This window comes from Scomber japonicus, chromosome 5, assembly GCF_027409825.1.
Source record: "Scomber japonicus isolate fScoJap1 chromosome 5, fScoJap1.pri, whole genome shotgun sequence".
In the NCBI taxonomy this organism is placed as follows: domain Eukaryota; kingdom Metazoa; phylum Chordata; class Actinopteri; order Scombriformes; family Scombridae; genus Scomber; species Scomber japonicus.
Window position 1 is genome coordinate 13361593 of NC_070582.1, and position 15452 is coordinate 13377044.

A 15452-nucleotide genomic window follows, 5' to 3' on the forward strand; every position below is an offset into this window, starting at 1 on the left:
CAAAATGTATGTTAAAAAAATAAATAAATATAAAGAGAGAGAGAGGAAAGAAAAGTAGTGCACTTCTGTTTTTTTTTCTTTCGCAAAGCCAAGCGAGGGTTTCCTGGCTGAATGTCAGTGTTGCTTCCTCACCCCATGCATGCAGCCAGGCAAGCCCAAGGAGGGGAGGTATGTCCTGTCCTACCCCCCTGAGAGGTTATTTGACTAATCTGTTTGACGTAGCGGATCCCGAGCCTGAGCTTCCCCACTGTCCAGTTTCTCTGTGACGGGGAAACACGTACAGGCTCTCCCTCCTCCTCCTCCTCCTCTTCCTCTCCGGGCGGGATTCAGTCAGTGAGAAGCGGCGACACGGTGAGGTAAGGTCGGGCTACTTGCTTGCAAGGAGGAGGAGGATGACAGTTTGCAGTAGCATCTGAGCTGCTGTATGTACCATCCAGTCACACCGACCGCCCTGTGGTTGTTATAGCAATGGGAGGAGTGGGAGGTTGCTGCTCCCTCCCGTCTGTCTATCTGACAGCGTGCACAATGAGCGATTTAAGTGTTCGCATTGCACCAAACCACTGGCCCGGTGCAAACTCCACCGGACTGATCTCTGTCAGGGGTTGGAGCCTCTCAAATACATATAAGGATTGTGGGGGGGGGGGTTTGCCTCTGGTTGTCTCTCTAGTTGATGTCTCTCATAGCTGCTCAAATAGGCTATTGAAATTGAAATGGCAGGTGCGTAGATGTAAGCTGTAGTGCTCATGCACAGCAGGTGGCCTCCAATTCCACCCCCCACCTCTCCATCATGTTTGACTTTGCAGTTTTCCAAATCACAAAATCCTTAAAAACAAGCATTAAATATGCTTAGTGGGTATTACAACACCCAGTGTCTGATCATCAGACTTAAAGGTGCATTAGAGGAATGGATTGACAGAAAGAAAATGCATAAATGTTTTAATTTGTGTATAATCTGAAAACCTGAAAATAGGAATTGTGTTACCGTTACCTTAGAATGAGCCCTTTAGGTCTAAGTGGCAAATGGACTTTACTAATAGTGCTTTTCTAGTCTTTTTGACCACTCCAAGTGCTTTTTACATTACTATAAGTAAACTAGTGCTGAATCTGCTGCTTCTTGAAGTCTACCAGGGCTGCATTTAACAAGATCTAGTGGAGAAAACAGTAAAAACAACTTCCTATAGAGGAAATATCCAATGCCCTGTATTGTTGTGATTTAAGTGCTGTTATTTTAGTCACATCAGGCTCTGTAACTGCGCTGATTTCATCCACATTTGTTTGGAGTTTGGCCTTGACACGGTTAGATACTCCAATCTTCGTGCCACCTACAAAAGTGCTGATTGGCTAGTTCATGTCACCAACTGGGAAAATGCCATTTGTGAAAGTGCGAGGCAATCTGACACTAGAACCTGAGAATATGATACTGAAGTATGTATGCTGTTTTATGGGATTATTTCCCATGTTGATTATAATGTCTTAATAAAGTTATTCACAGACTGACATAGAAGCAAACATCAATCAGTAAAGAGGAAATCCCACTAATGGTCCATGACAGATTAATATGGTTTGGTACTTAAATTAAGGAAACCTGAAGCAGAACAAGCAGAATTAGTGATTTTAAAATGCTCTCAAAATTACAAAGCACTTGAGAAAGCTTCATGAGTACCACTTAAAAATGACTTTGCCCCCATGATGATGAGTAATATTCTTTCTCAGTGATCAGCTCAAGGAAACAGTGAGCAGTTTAAAGACATTACAAGCAAAACTACCGCCCCCCGCCCCAATCAACATTATTTACTGAAACTTTATTGAGTTTGAGGCTGCTCTCAGTTCTTCTTTTTGCCACTTATTTATATTAATATTCATATCTCTCATGACATTTTTGTTGCTGGCGTTGTTGTTTTCTATGTTTTTTTTCTTTTTTTGTAATTTTGTTTAGTCTTCTTCCTCTTGTACTCTTTACATGAATGGACTTATTTGCTTGTCTGTTCTTTTTTTTCACTGTAGTTGTTGAATAAGATTTTGGTTATAAAAAAAAATTAATCTCACTACACTGCAGTTTTTAATCTTTTCTATTCTCTTCATTTCTATTTAAATATTTGTTTATGTTTCTTTTACACCTTGTCTTGATGTTTTTTATGTTTCATGTAAAGCTTTGAATTGTCTTGTGCTTTACAAGTTCATTTACCTTCTTCTTAGAACAAAGTACACACTGCATTTAGGTTTTGATCTGGGGCAAATAAAATTGACTCTGAGTCACACTGAGGGAATTTCCTTCAGTCACACATATATATTGTTGTGGTTTTCTACACCTTTGCAGCCTAGCAACCAGTGATAGATTTTTTTTCTAAAGCCTTTCACAGTGGTAGATTCCCGTAGAGATAGGAGCTCACTGACTGTAACTCTTTAATGTATTTCAATATTTTTCTGTAGTTTAAATTGTCTGCTTTGAGAATATTTGTTAAGCTGCATGTTGTACATGAAATATGCTATATAAACATTTATTATATCAATATTATAAAGCAAATAACTATCAGTGTTAAGTACTTAAAGGACACTATCTTCACATTACCATACTTAATGTAAACTTTAACATCCACCTTATATAATCATGAAATGAGGGGAAAAGAAACAAGATGAACAAACATGAAAATAGATTTATTTGAAAATATGTCCATTTGAATATCCTGATTTGGTTTATTTACATCAGCCCTTAATGCCGTCATTTTTAATCCATGTCTGAGTTCAAACCATAATTAAATAATGGAAATGATGAAGTACCTCTTAACACAAATTCATGCCATGAAACAGCCAAATATACTGTACCTAACTTACAGTAGGCAAGTAATGGCAGCACATTTAACAGTCTCAGTTGTAACAACTCTGTTAGCTCAGAAACAGTTTCAAATCCTCTTTAAATGTTAGTGTCAGTTAATTACTCTTTAATTACTCTAAAATATTCCCACTCTTATATAAATATTTCACTGAGACTTTAAACAACTTATTGATATTTTCTGTTCAGAACAGTACAAAAACTAAGAACATATCCAAACTACATGCATGAGATGACTGAACAATTATGATTGTGAAACATGGAGCCTGTATGAAACAGGCAGATACAGTCCGTTATGCTACAAAAACGACGGTCAGCTAACAGTGCTTCGAACTACAATTATATTGTAAACGTCGTGTCTAAGGCATCGATTCAGATCTGAATCAAACCAGCAGTTGTTCTTCTATCTTACCATTGTGCTGTGTGATTAAAACACAGATTACAGGCATGTCGAATGAGACAAAGGGGAAAATAACAGATGCCATCCATGCCTTCAAACCATATAAACTTACAATTAAAACCTGTATTTGACTATCACAGTACAAATAAAATGATCAACCCTACTCTCTTTAACACTTCCTTTAATCTGTCTATTATTAGCCAATTTATCTCAAAACTGCACGTCCACATCGTCTAAAGGTCCCGTGTATCTGCTGTGCGGCAGCCCTGTACTGGTAGCGACAGCAGATACAGCTGGTAGTGTAACTCTGATGATTGTGTAGTGTTTATTTTGGCTCCGAGTCTTAGGAGAAGGTAGCAGTGAGGATGGCCTCTTGCTGTTGGTTGTGGATGGTCCCGATACCCACAGCAGGGGCAGGCAGAGCAGGTCGGCTTACTAACCGGAGCTGAGAAGGACAGAGGAGACAGTTTAATATCAATGATTCATTTCCAAACTGTAATTCTTAACATTGTATGAAACGGTGCTCACCCTGCAAGCCAGCTGCTTCTCAAACCTCGGGGCGACAAAAGACCAGGGACCCATGTTCTGAGGCTCCTCCTGACTCCAAACAAACTCTGTGGGGGCATTTTTTTATGAATTACAATTGAAAGCACACTTAGTGAATGAAATTAGATTTGCTTCACTGTCTTTGGGCAGGAGACAACAACGCAGCCGAAAGCTGAAGTGAAACCAGAACTTCCAGGTTTTGGAGGACATGAGCCAGCTTTTCAAATCACACTGACATTTATAAACGTAGATTGCGACCCCAGTCATCCCCTGGCATCCCCTGGCATCCCCTGGCATCGGAATTTAAACTGCTCCCATCTGGATGCAGATTTTGTATGCCCAGATGTAGGACGGGCAGATTTAAAAAGTCCTGGGTTCCAGCGGCCATTGGCATTTTAAACAATGGATGATTTTTAGCCTTTTAAGCCATTTTAAGGTTGACGCACTGTGGTCACTTTAACTTTTTTTGTTTTTACTATTTATTGTTATTCTGTATTGTACTTGTGGATTGTTTATTTTTAAAAATTGTAACTGAAATTGTTATTGTTGTTTCTATTGTTTTGCTGCTGGCTACACCACAAATTGCCCCTCGGGGACAATAAAGATTTCTTGAACTTGAACTACTAGAAAACCTACAACACATATATAGTTTTCAATCTTTAAAGTGATTCAGACTAGTCTGTCTAGACAGGGATTGTAAACAAGCAAAAAAAAAAATACAATATTATTTAAAAGATCCCTTACAACTTGTTTAAAGACATAAAAATACACCAAGTATAAAGTCTGATGTTCAACAACAGATTATTCCAACTGCTGTAGTGGATGTTCATTTATCTTAAAATAAGGTTAATAAATTCAAGGAATCCTGTTTTGCTTTTTCAGAAACCCTTAATGAGAGATTATTCCATTGAATTATGAAACTAAGTGAAACTGTGATGAGTCCAGAAGTGACGTCAGGACTTTAGTTTCTCTAATCCTCATTCAGTGCTGTGCTGTGACTGTGCTGCAGTTCATTAGAAGAGTGAAAATAATCTGCAATGACCATAGTTAGTCCAAAAATACACATATTTACGGGTAAGGAAGGATGTGGACACTGATGTCGACACGGTTAGAATACCTCAGCTATCGTGGGTGGACAAAAACACTTCATACAATCTTGCAGTGAATATCACTCAGGTATAATTAAGTGTTTTCTTAGGCAGATACATCCACTGGTTTCTTTAGAAGTGTCCTTACGTTGTCTTTAAGATTAACTTGTACAATGCCATTAAGTCATTAAGTTGACACATACTGCTGAAGGACATTCAGCTCACTGTGACTCACTTGTGTAGCTGCGTGTTTAATTATTTTTCTGCCAGACACTCAAATTTAGATGGCTGTCTCATTGGGCGACAACAGTCCCATTCAATCTCTAAATGAGTGCATTGAAGATTATCAATATAATTTTTCCTCCTGGCATTCAGAGATGAGTGAAATATCATTTTTGGCTGCCCAGTAAGAAGGGTCAAACATTAGAGCTCACCTTAAACCCTTTTTAAAAAGACTTTAACACCCTCATCTACTTAATCTTCTATATCTTATCTATATTTGCATTGTATTTGTATTTGGACTGTGTAAATTACAAATATGTCACACTGTCACCAACTGAAAGACCAGGAAAAAGGAGTTAGCACATGTATTTTTAGTTGGCCAGAATTCTATAACTAGTTCTCAAAAAGACAAAGTTAAGAGGATTCAAACAAGACCTGGAGATCTGCATCACAAAAACATCTGGAACAAATTTCCATCCACATCTGAAGCCTGAACTTAAATCTTAACTCAAGGCACTTTTCTTTCTATTTAATCTGTGGATACACACAATTTTTACATTGTACTGGCAATATAACGTTTAGTCATATCTTTAAATGTTATTTCATGATTTTTTTAAGTAGTTTAAGTAAAGAACTATGAATTGCCTTTCTGTGTGTGACAGGTGCTGTAGCATAACATAGCAAAGGGAAATGCCTAAAAAAAAAAAAACACGATGACATGCAAAACTCAGGAAAACTGTATAAGCAAAGAGGAACAGTGTTCACAAAGACATCTTTTATGTTGAGCTGAGTAGCGTACTGTATATGCAAATGACAGAAAATGAAGCAATAACAATCATTAACTTACACATCACATGGTAGTATTACAGTTAATAGAATCATTTGGCTATTTTTTGACTTTCAAATAAAATAATAAAGTTAAAAACGTATGGGCTCTACTTTGTAAATAGTCAGCTTCAGCAGATTTAATGTGGGTTTTTTTTTCCTTATTCGTTCTTAAGTTATATAAAGACCAGAAGTCATTCACACTTATGTACAACTATGTATGAGCAAGTGATATATTAGAGGAGTAAAAGTGTTAATATGTTCATAACTAAACCCAGTTCTTTTTGTAACTGAGAAGTGAAAACCTAAATATACAGAGATTAACTTTAACCTTATTTATCTGTTGCTAGCTCCCTGTGAAGTTAATATGACTGTAAAGGTGGACAGCAGAGGTCAGTGGAGGGTCACCCTACCTTTGGCATTGGGGTATTTTTTGAGCTCCTGCTGCAGAGCGTCCAGTGGGAATGGACACAGCTCCTCCAAGCGGATGAGAGCCGTGTTCTGGTTGGCTACGGCCTCCCTCTGCTTCAGCAAGGCGTAGTAATGCTTCCCCGAGCACAGCACCACCCTCTGGACACTGTGTGGAACAACAAAACATTGGTCTAGACTTCATATTTGTGTTACTTATGTTTCTTTCTAGTTTTAGCAGGTTACATTAAGGACTACTCAAAAAACTAGTCTGTGAACATTTCATTGACGACATTTGAAGCCTTTAAACTCTGAGTCTCCCTACAGATTAAATAATAAAAAGGCTCAGAGTTTTCATGATCACCAAAACCTTGTGATTTTGTACCTTTCTGCTGCAACTGAAGTGTCACCTATCACTGATCTGAAAGATGTTCCAGGTGCCAGTTCAGCCAGACTGGATGCAGCCCCCTGGGGAAAGAACAAACACTATTTAGCCTCTTTTTCTTTCTTTTAATCTATAAACAAACAATAAAATATTTACAGTACTTACAGAAAATCTCAAAAGCATCTTGGGTCCAACCACAATGAGAGGTTTGCGGAAGTTACGGATCATCTGTCTCCTCAGCAGGTGGAAGTACTGGGCGGAGGTGGTGGGGTTGACCAGAGACATGTTCACATTATCGCCATCCACACCCTCCTCTTTACTGTCACACATCTGAGAGACACACGAGGACAAGTTAGCAATCATTTACAATTCAGGTGAAGTGTTAATCTGCCAGCTTGTTAACTTGCAGCCTCTTTAACATTTATCACAACATGTGGATGATAAATAATTTAGTAGCGGCACTGGAGACTCAGAGGTCCTGGTTGTCAGTTAACAAATAACAGCAGAGACAGAGTTCTCCTCTGAACTCAGGAGCGCTGTCCTCTCCTTTTGTAACCATGCCTAAAACTGTTCTTTTCACTATTCACCATACAAGGAATTCAATGTAAAGGACTACAGTATGCAAGAACAGCAGAAACTACTCTGCTCATTCTTCTCATCCACCAACAGACATCTAAATTTATATTTCCTCTGTTTTTTCAATATATGATTGTGTAAGACTTCTCATGCTGCATTGTGGATCCACTATATGTAATATTACAACTTTTACTTAGCGCTCACACAACAAATACACAAGCTCCAAAATCACACCCTATTCACCATGAATTGCACTATATCCCTCCCATTTATTTATAGTGTTCATTTATGCACTATACATGTCGTTTCCTCAGGAAGTAATGTCCATACAACCCTGCTAACAACCCCACAATGCAATGCAATGTGTCACATTTCATAGCTGTGAAAATAACTACACCTGTCAGAGATGACGCACGATGACTCATGAGTCATGAATGTCTAAAATTTTGATTTCCTGCTCACTACAGAATAAACTGTTGAGTGTTTATTATAGAGATAAAGAATGAGAGAATAAAGAGATGATTTTTGATAAAACCTCATTGATGATGTCTTTTGTCTGCTGATTGCTGGTGACTGTTTAAGACACATTGCATCTGTTCTCTTGATTTGCTATTGATAGCGCCTGTTAGTGGCCTGCAAATACAATTGCACTGCTTATCTTTGTACTGAGAACAGTTCACACAGTACTGTATTATGGCACAAATCACTATTTTAAATTGTAGAGGCCATTTTGATAAATGCCTAAGATGATCCTACAATATGAAATGTTTCTCTTTTTTGTTGTTTTCAAAGCCATCTTGCCCTTCTTAACGGGGCAAATAGTAGCACATAAAACTCATTTATAAAAACCTGAATTAAAAAAAGTATAAAATTGAGCTTAAATAGTTTTTAAGAATAAAAAGATAACCTTTAAACTGGCTGGCCGGTTAAACATTAAGCTACCATGAAACTTCAAGGGTGTTTTTGGTTCATCATTAAGCAGCAGTGGGTGGGTTAAGATGATTTTCAGTAGGTAGTTAGTGTCCAGCAGACCTGCAGGAAGCGCTCCATACGGCAGGACGAGTGTTCAGGTCCTGCTCCGTCGTAGCCATGAGGCAGCAGGATCACCATCCCACACTGTAGCAGCCATTTGGCCTCACCTGTGAACATAACCATTTGACATCTCAATCTTATTTTCAAAATGATCAAGATAATATTGGCCAAGGTAATGTTAGTAACTGTGACTATTTATGGCAAACGTGTCAGGCAAGGAGTTTACCTCCAGAGATGAAAGTATCAAAGATGATCTGCGCCCCGTTGAAGAAGTCTCCAAACTGAGCCTCCCAGATGGGCAGGAGCTTTGGCTGTGCGACACTCATCCCGTATTCAAATCCAAGCACCGCCTCTTCAGAAAGTGGGCTGTTACACACCTAAACACACACACACACACACACACACACACACACACACAGAGACATCACAATACACGCATGGATGAAGTCATTTTACAAAAGGTGGTAAGAATTATCAAGATAAATATGTCATAATTTAGAAACAGATTAGGGTTTAATCTGCTTTATAAGGGTCTTACCTCCAGGAAACCTTTCTGCTCAGGGCTGATGTGGTTTAGAGGGATGTGCATGTCATTGGTGTCTTGACAGACCACCATGGCGTGCCGCTGACTGAACGTGCCTCTTCCCACATCCTGGCCACTGATACGGATATTAAAGCCTGCAACAATAATTTGTTATTTTCAAATGTATATCCAATAAACATCTGATAACATGCAATGATTCCCACAATGATTGGAAATATTTTCTGACACACTGACCTTGGCAGAGGAGGGAGCCGAAAGCCAAAGCCTCTGCTGTGGACCAGTCCAGTTTGGTCCCCTCTTCCAGTTTGAGCAACCGAGCCTGAGAATAAAATCAGAGGAACATAAAATCATCTATCTGCTGCCACAGCTGTTAGAGTTGTTCTGATATTGATGGCAATATTGGGAATGCCTCCAATCTTGCCTAAAATGCTGGATCGGGTATTGGCGAGTATGCGAGTCTATGCACCGATCTGATACCACATAATTTATTATTAAACCTGCCGCTATTGAAACAGCAACTTTCACAGTTTCGAGTGGTGACAGTAGTGTAGCCAATTTTAACACCAGTAATCTTACAAAGCATTTGAAGATGCATCCCGTGAAAGACAGATATCAGATAACATGCTCATAGGGTTAATACTATACAACTGATATGCAAGTTCAAGTATTGGAATTGGTATCGGGAAGGAGAAAACAGAATCGGAACATCTCTAGCAGCTGTCATCCAATGGAAAATAGAGGCGTGACAGACACGTCAGCCGCACCTGTGCATGGGTCTTTCCGAGGTGGCTGTGCATCTGGATGTGCTCGGGGATGTCGACAGACTTTGCTCCAACAAATTGCAGCAGAGGGATGGGGACACCCGTGTCCCAGGTGGTGACTCGGGCCTGGGGTTCGACCAGATCACCCCAGCGCCCTTGCAGGTTGGTGGGTGGGGGGCTGTACAGGGTCATGTTGGCCAGTTTCTCGTTGAGCAGGCTGTAGTGTTTGGACTTGATCTCGTCACGCTCAGCTTCGGTCATCAGACCCTCAGATATCAGCTGGTCTGAGTAGGAGTCAGGGACACTCTTACGAGAGCTGCAGGGAAACAACAGGGTGACAGAGTTTCATGAGCCTGTATTACTTCCTGTCTTATACATTTTATACGTAGCATTGTTGAAAAGGAGAAATAATATTGTTAGTACCATGTAGCACAAATATAATGTCTGAAACACGAGTTAACCAATTAATCAATAAGTACTTCTGCAGAGAGAGAATTTATGAGCTTTTAAAACCCATTTAAAAGAATATTACCATTCACAAAAAAATAAATTACATTATAATACATGACAATCAGTCGGCATTAAATGTTTACACATATTCTATATCTCAGAGGGCAATGATTAACCTCAAAGTTAATATTCTCAAGGTAAATTTAACTGACCGGATTATCTTGTACATGGCCGGATTAGTGAAGAAAGGCTCATCCATCTCGTTGTGACCCCACTGACGGTAGCAGATCAGGTCGAGGATCACGTCTTTCCTGAACTTCCGCTGGTACTCCACAGCCAGCCGAGTGGCCCGCAGCACCTCCTCAGCATCATCACCATTTACATGGATCACCGCACAGTTAACCATCTTACCTGTGATACAGATGTGAGCTTTAGTTTCCCATCATAAACACTACCCATGCCTCAATTTTATACGCCATCAGAATCATTGAAAAAATATAATATTATACTGATGCTGTGTTTCACTGACCGACATCACTACAGTACAAAGAGGATCTCCCTCTCTCTGATGGCGTGGTGTAACCCACTTGGTTGTTCACGATGAGGTGGATGCTCCCACCGACTCTGTAGTGAGGAAGGTTGGAGAGGGTCAAAGTTTCTGGAACAATCCCCTGACCAGTGAAAGAGCCATCGCCGTGGACCTGTAGAGACGAGAACAGAGATCGCCTTAAAAGTCAAGTTGAAATTAAAAATGCCTTTTTAACCCTTTTAGATCACCTCCTCAGTCATGTTCTACACCTATTTAACAATATTTGCAAAAACAACTACAAAAAATAATTTCTTTGTATTCTTATATCAAAACCTAGTCATGTTTTCTTCCTATAAAACAAAGTATGACGTGCTTATGTAGGTTTAAACCAACTAATTTCAACCAATAACACTGTGACATTCACCCATCAATCAATCTTCAACTTTCAGTGGTGCAGATCTAAAAATATTCATTATGACCACTTTTCAAAACCTGATGCCTGTCACTTGAAAATTGGTCACAATACAGAAGTTAATATATTCAAAGTCTACAGCTGTTCTGAACACACATTTGTTTCTGGACTGACATGCTATTATTTTATTACTGCAAACTTTATTCTGCCACAGTTACACCTAAATCAGTTTTGTTTGAAAAATATTTGCTAATAAAGCAGTTTGTTCAATTAGCAGTGTCCATCAGTAGCATGTCAGCACTAGAAAACACTCAGAAAGCATACCTCCACCAAGGCTTATTATTTCTTAATGATGAAAATTTTTACAAATTTGTATTTGAATCGGAATTTACATGTGCCAGATTTCCTTCATTAAACTAAAGTGCATCGGTTAATGTGAAAAGAGCAAAGACATTTAAAACAAATGCTTAAAAACTCTTGACATTCTGCACCTAGTTTTTTAATCCAAGAAAACAAATTAAGAAAACCCACGCAATCCTTTTTCTTTCATTTTATTCTGTTGTTGTTTTTATTGACTTGTAAAGAGTACAGAGACTCTCTGGGTGATGTTCGGCTGAATAAATCCATTACATTTTTTTATTTATTTTATGTCTTTGCTTTAATTATGTTGCCTACTATGTTTGCTTGTTTGCTTATTTTTGTGGATTACATAACTTTTGTATTCACATGTGTTAGAACACATATTGAAGTGAGATTCTTTGTATAAGCATCCAGGAGTTTTCGAAATCTCACCTGCACAATTTGTTTCTTCTCCTTTGCTTCTGCTGCTTTGTTTTAATGTGTAAATAAATATAACTAAATAAAAGTTGAAGTGGATTTCTATTTAATGTTTTGATAGTTTTATCAATCACTTTATATGTGACTATAGTTGAATAATAAAAGTTTGGACTGCTTCCTTACTTTTAAAGTGTAGTCTGACTGTGTGACACATCTTTGTGCCAGTGGTTGTGAACCTGTACCTGCAGACAGACGACCTGGTCCCCTGGCTGGGCCTTGTCTTCAGGTGAATAGTCGCCTTCTTGTCTGAGCTGCTGCCTGGCTCGAGCTTTGCCCTGAGCCACGGGGTTGATGGCCTCGAGGTGAGACGGGTTGGGGAGCATGGTCACATGGAGGGGGTGTCCAGCTCCGAAATCTAACTCCACCGAGGAAGTGAGATGAGAGAGGACGTCACCGATGGCAGGCGAGGTTTCAGGGAACTCGCTGAGGCCACGCATCTTACGGAACATGAGCTGGAGAACGAGAGATTGTGAGAACAGTGTGAAATGATTAATCCAATAATCCATGAATCATTTGAGAATATATAAGAATCATTAAATGCAAATCACGAGGCCTGTTGTTTTGGAAGTTGAGATTTGAATCGTGTTCTGGCCTTGTGGGAGACACAGAAGTCATTTTCTACGTGTCTCAACGTGACCCGCTGTCTAACCTCTGGTGGGAACTTCAGCAGGCCTGTAAGCAGATTGAGTCGGCCTCTGTGGGGCATGCCAATGATGATGTCGGTGACGCCAGTGTGGGCCGAATGGTGGAAAAGCTCATAGAAAAAGCCCATCATGCTCTCTGCTCCTTCTCCTCCATAACGCTTCACAGTTGCAAACTTGGTGGCGAGGAAGTGGTCAAATTCCTGCAGATCATGAGAAAAAATCAAGAGATAGACAGATGAGATATACACGACATTCCCATATGAAACAGTTGCTTTTTTGATTTTGTCGTAGGCTATGGGGACTCATCCTCTTCGTTCTGTAACCCACCTGAGACTCCAGCATGATCTTTGCGAGCTGCTTCCTGTCCTCAGGGGAGAAACTCTCCTTCTTGAGCTCCTCAAAGCGGTCAGCGAACCACTCCTGCTCCTCCAGGCTGCCAAGCTGGTTGGTCTCCACTGACAGGTGGCCACAGTAGGCTTCCTCCAAGTAGGCCCGAACCTCTTCCACCGAAGCCTCCGTCTTGCCAAAATGCCGCAATCCTGCAGAATTACACGCAATCAGCAGCAGAGATTAAACTGGAGAAAACAGTCGTTGTCTGGTCAAATTTCTGGGCTGATTTTCTTGATTTACTCAGTAAGTTTCTTTGACTGCACCATATTTCTGTTCCTGTTTTGCATTATGATCGCAATTAAGTAGCTGGTTCAATAAAGAAGTCTGTTGGGTATAATGAGTTCATTTAAGCCCGGTAGAAGGAAAACATGATCTTTTAATGTTTTCCAACCCCCAGTTTAGAATATGATTTTTTTTTAAACAACAAAATAACAATAATATACTTTTCTTATATAATTTGCACTGTAAACACAACATAATATATTAATAAATAATCAAAATAAGGAGTATATTAATTATGACGAGATGACGAGTAACACAAAATGTTACTGAATAAACTCTGCTAAACTTGTTCTTTCAGAGATTAATTTTAACTCAACAACTGGAATATGTAAATTTCCTCCTAATTAAATCAATCAAATTTACATATTAATTTATTACAGTTACATAGAAGTGGATATTTTAAGGCAATTCAGCCAATCAGCAGTGGTGGACTGTTACTTGTTAATGTGACCCGCTGCAGTTAGTTTGCACAATGATTTTTACAAATAACATATGAAACACTGTTATGGATAAAACTACTCAACCATATATTCTTTCCACATTAATGAATTAGCAATAAAAACATGCAACTAACCATTATTTTCATTGATTGATTTCTCATTAAGGCTAATAAAAGTTAGAAAATAATAAAGAAAATGCTCAGAGGCCATAATAATAACTTCAATATGCTTGTTTTGTCTGACTAAGATTTTAAATGTAAATAAATTCAATTTACTGTCATGTGACAAGAAAAGAAAGACTGAAAGACATTTGGCATGTTTGCTTCAAAAAGAAGCTATTAATCGATTATCAAAATAGTTGTTGATTAACTTTGTATTGATCGGCTAATTGACTAATACTTATTTCACTGCTGCCAGTCAAGCCCCCTTTCACACATGCAGTCTTTTCCTGAAATGTTCTGAAACATTTCCTGTCACATGTAAATAGGAGCAGGGATCGATATTCTGGGAACTATATGTGAAAAAGGCCTCTGAATTACCATCAGTAGAAGTGAAGTTTGTAATGAATGGGAAAATTTGATTGAAAATGAATCTGTAGGTGCAAAAAGAAGACTTTTAACCAGTGTAAGTTAAATAATGTTCCAGTTTAAATAAGAAAAAGACTAGAAATGATTCTTTTTTAATCTTTTATCAAAATCCCTGCTGATTAACTTTCTTTTGATCAACTAATACTTATGTCACCGCTGCCAATCAGTGAATCAGCACCAGTGCATATAAAAAGGTGAATGAAATGGACTCTGCAGGTGCAAATAAAAGCCCTTTAACCCGTGTAAGTTATATAATGTTGCATGGTTAAGTGACAAAACCTGTTTACAAGGAGGGGACACTGGCATTACCCCAGCCTCTGATGGATGTCTCCTGCAGGTTTCTGTACTCAGCTGTCAGTTACCTGAGGTGTTGAGCTGTCCTCTTATGGTGCCAGTCAGCATGTCGATCTCCGGGACATTGTCAGCAACAGGCTTTTGGGGCAGTAAGGGGTTAATTTTAGCAGCCTTATGTCCATGTGCTCTGTATGCTTGCACCAGACGGGCAAGAGCATGATCTGGGCAAAAAGCAAAAAGCAAAAACGAGTCACTGTGAGAACAAGTTGTCCCAAAACACACTGAAACACATTTAGAGTTATTTTTAATAGAGTAATAATTACAAACAAATACATGAAAAGTAATGTGAAATAAGAAGTCTGCACATTATTTTAACACCACACAGACTGTTTTTCTTGTCTATATGTGGTGATGTGAAGTTGTCCACACACTGAACATTTCACTTGTCCCACACTGACCTTGATTCAGAGCAGCGATGTGGTCACTCTGCAGCTTCTGGTCCCAGTCGGTAGGTTTGGGTCGGTACCCGTACACACCTTTCTCCGTATGGTAACAGCAGCCGACAACCTGCCGAGCGACACCCGGGGGAAGTCTGCTCAACGACTTTTTTAGGAAAAGTAAGGCCGACATGTTTTTTTAAGGTGTAAAGCTAGAATGTCTCATAACACAAGGGAGCACACTAAGGGCTACAACACGGCGGCCATACTGCACACAGAGAGACTGAATGGGAGGAGACGCCGCATCGGAAGCTTATTGGCTGAAAGGAAGGCAGCACACGTCCTGTAAATGTTTCATAACTTTATCACGAAGACTACTTTTTGTTTTTTTTGCTACTCAAGTTTCTGTTAAAAATGCAAAAATATATGTATTTTTTATATATATACTTTTTTTTAGCTACTTTTGAGCGAGTTTAAATCCTCTGAAGGGAATTGAAATAGTCACCCGTGACGTAGCGCAACAAGTGGATTGG

At 39.2% G+C, this 15452-nt stretch overlaps 1 protein-coding gene across 1 annotated transcript; it reads right to left on the reverse strand.

The window, feature by feature from the left end:
• Positions 1-2636: 2636 nt before the first annotated feature.
• dhtkd1 (dehydrogenase E1 and transketolase domain containing 1) lies at positions 2637-15180 on the reverse strand. The gene is made up of 17 exons (XM_053318649.1): positions 14941-15180; positions 14551-14703; positions 12817-13028; positions 12495-12689; positions 12028-12297; positions 10597-10768; positions 10280-10478; positions 9621-9933; positions 9091-9175; positions 8851-8990; positions 8539-8689; positions 8313-8419; positions 6870-7034; positions 6705-6787; positions 6325-6488; positions 3759-3844; positions 2637-3675 (listed from the first exon to the last, which is right to left on the reverse strand). Exons 1-17 carry the CDS (start codon positions 15110-15112, stop codon positions 3574-3576), a joined length of 2769 nt encoding a protein of 922 aa, XP_053174624.1. The 5' UTR covers positions 15113-15180; the 3' UTR covers positions 2637-3573.
• Between the last annotated feature and the right edge of the window lie 272 nt (positions 15181-15452).

Coding starts and splice junctions, on each gene's coding strand:
- dhtkd1 (XM_053318649.1), bottom strand. CDS start 15,112: ATGTCGGCCTTACTTTTCCTAAAAAAGTCGTTGAGCAGACTTCCCCCG. Junction 6,489..6,704: donor ACTTCAGTTGCAGCAGAAAG/GTACAAAATCAC, acceptor TGTTCCACACAG/TGTCCAGAGGGTGGTGCTGT. Junction 3,845..6,324: donor AAAATACCCCAATGCCAAAG/GTAGGGTGACCC, acceptor ATGCCCCCACAG/AGTTTGTTTGGAGTCAGGAG.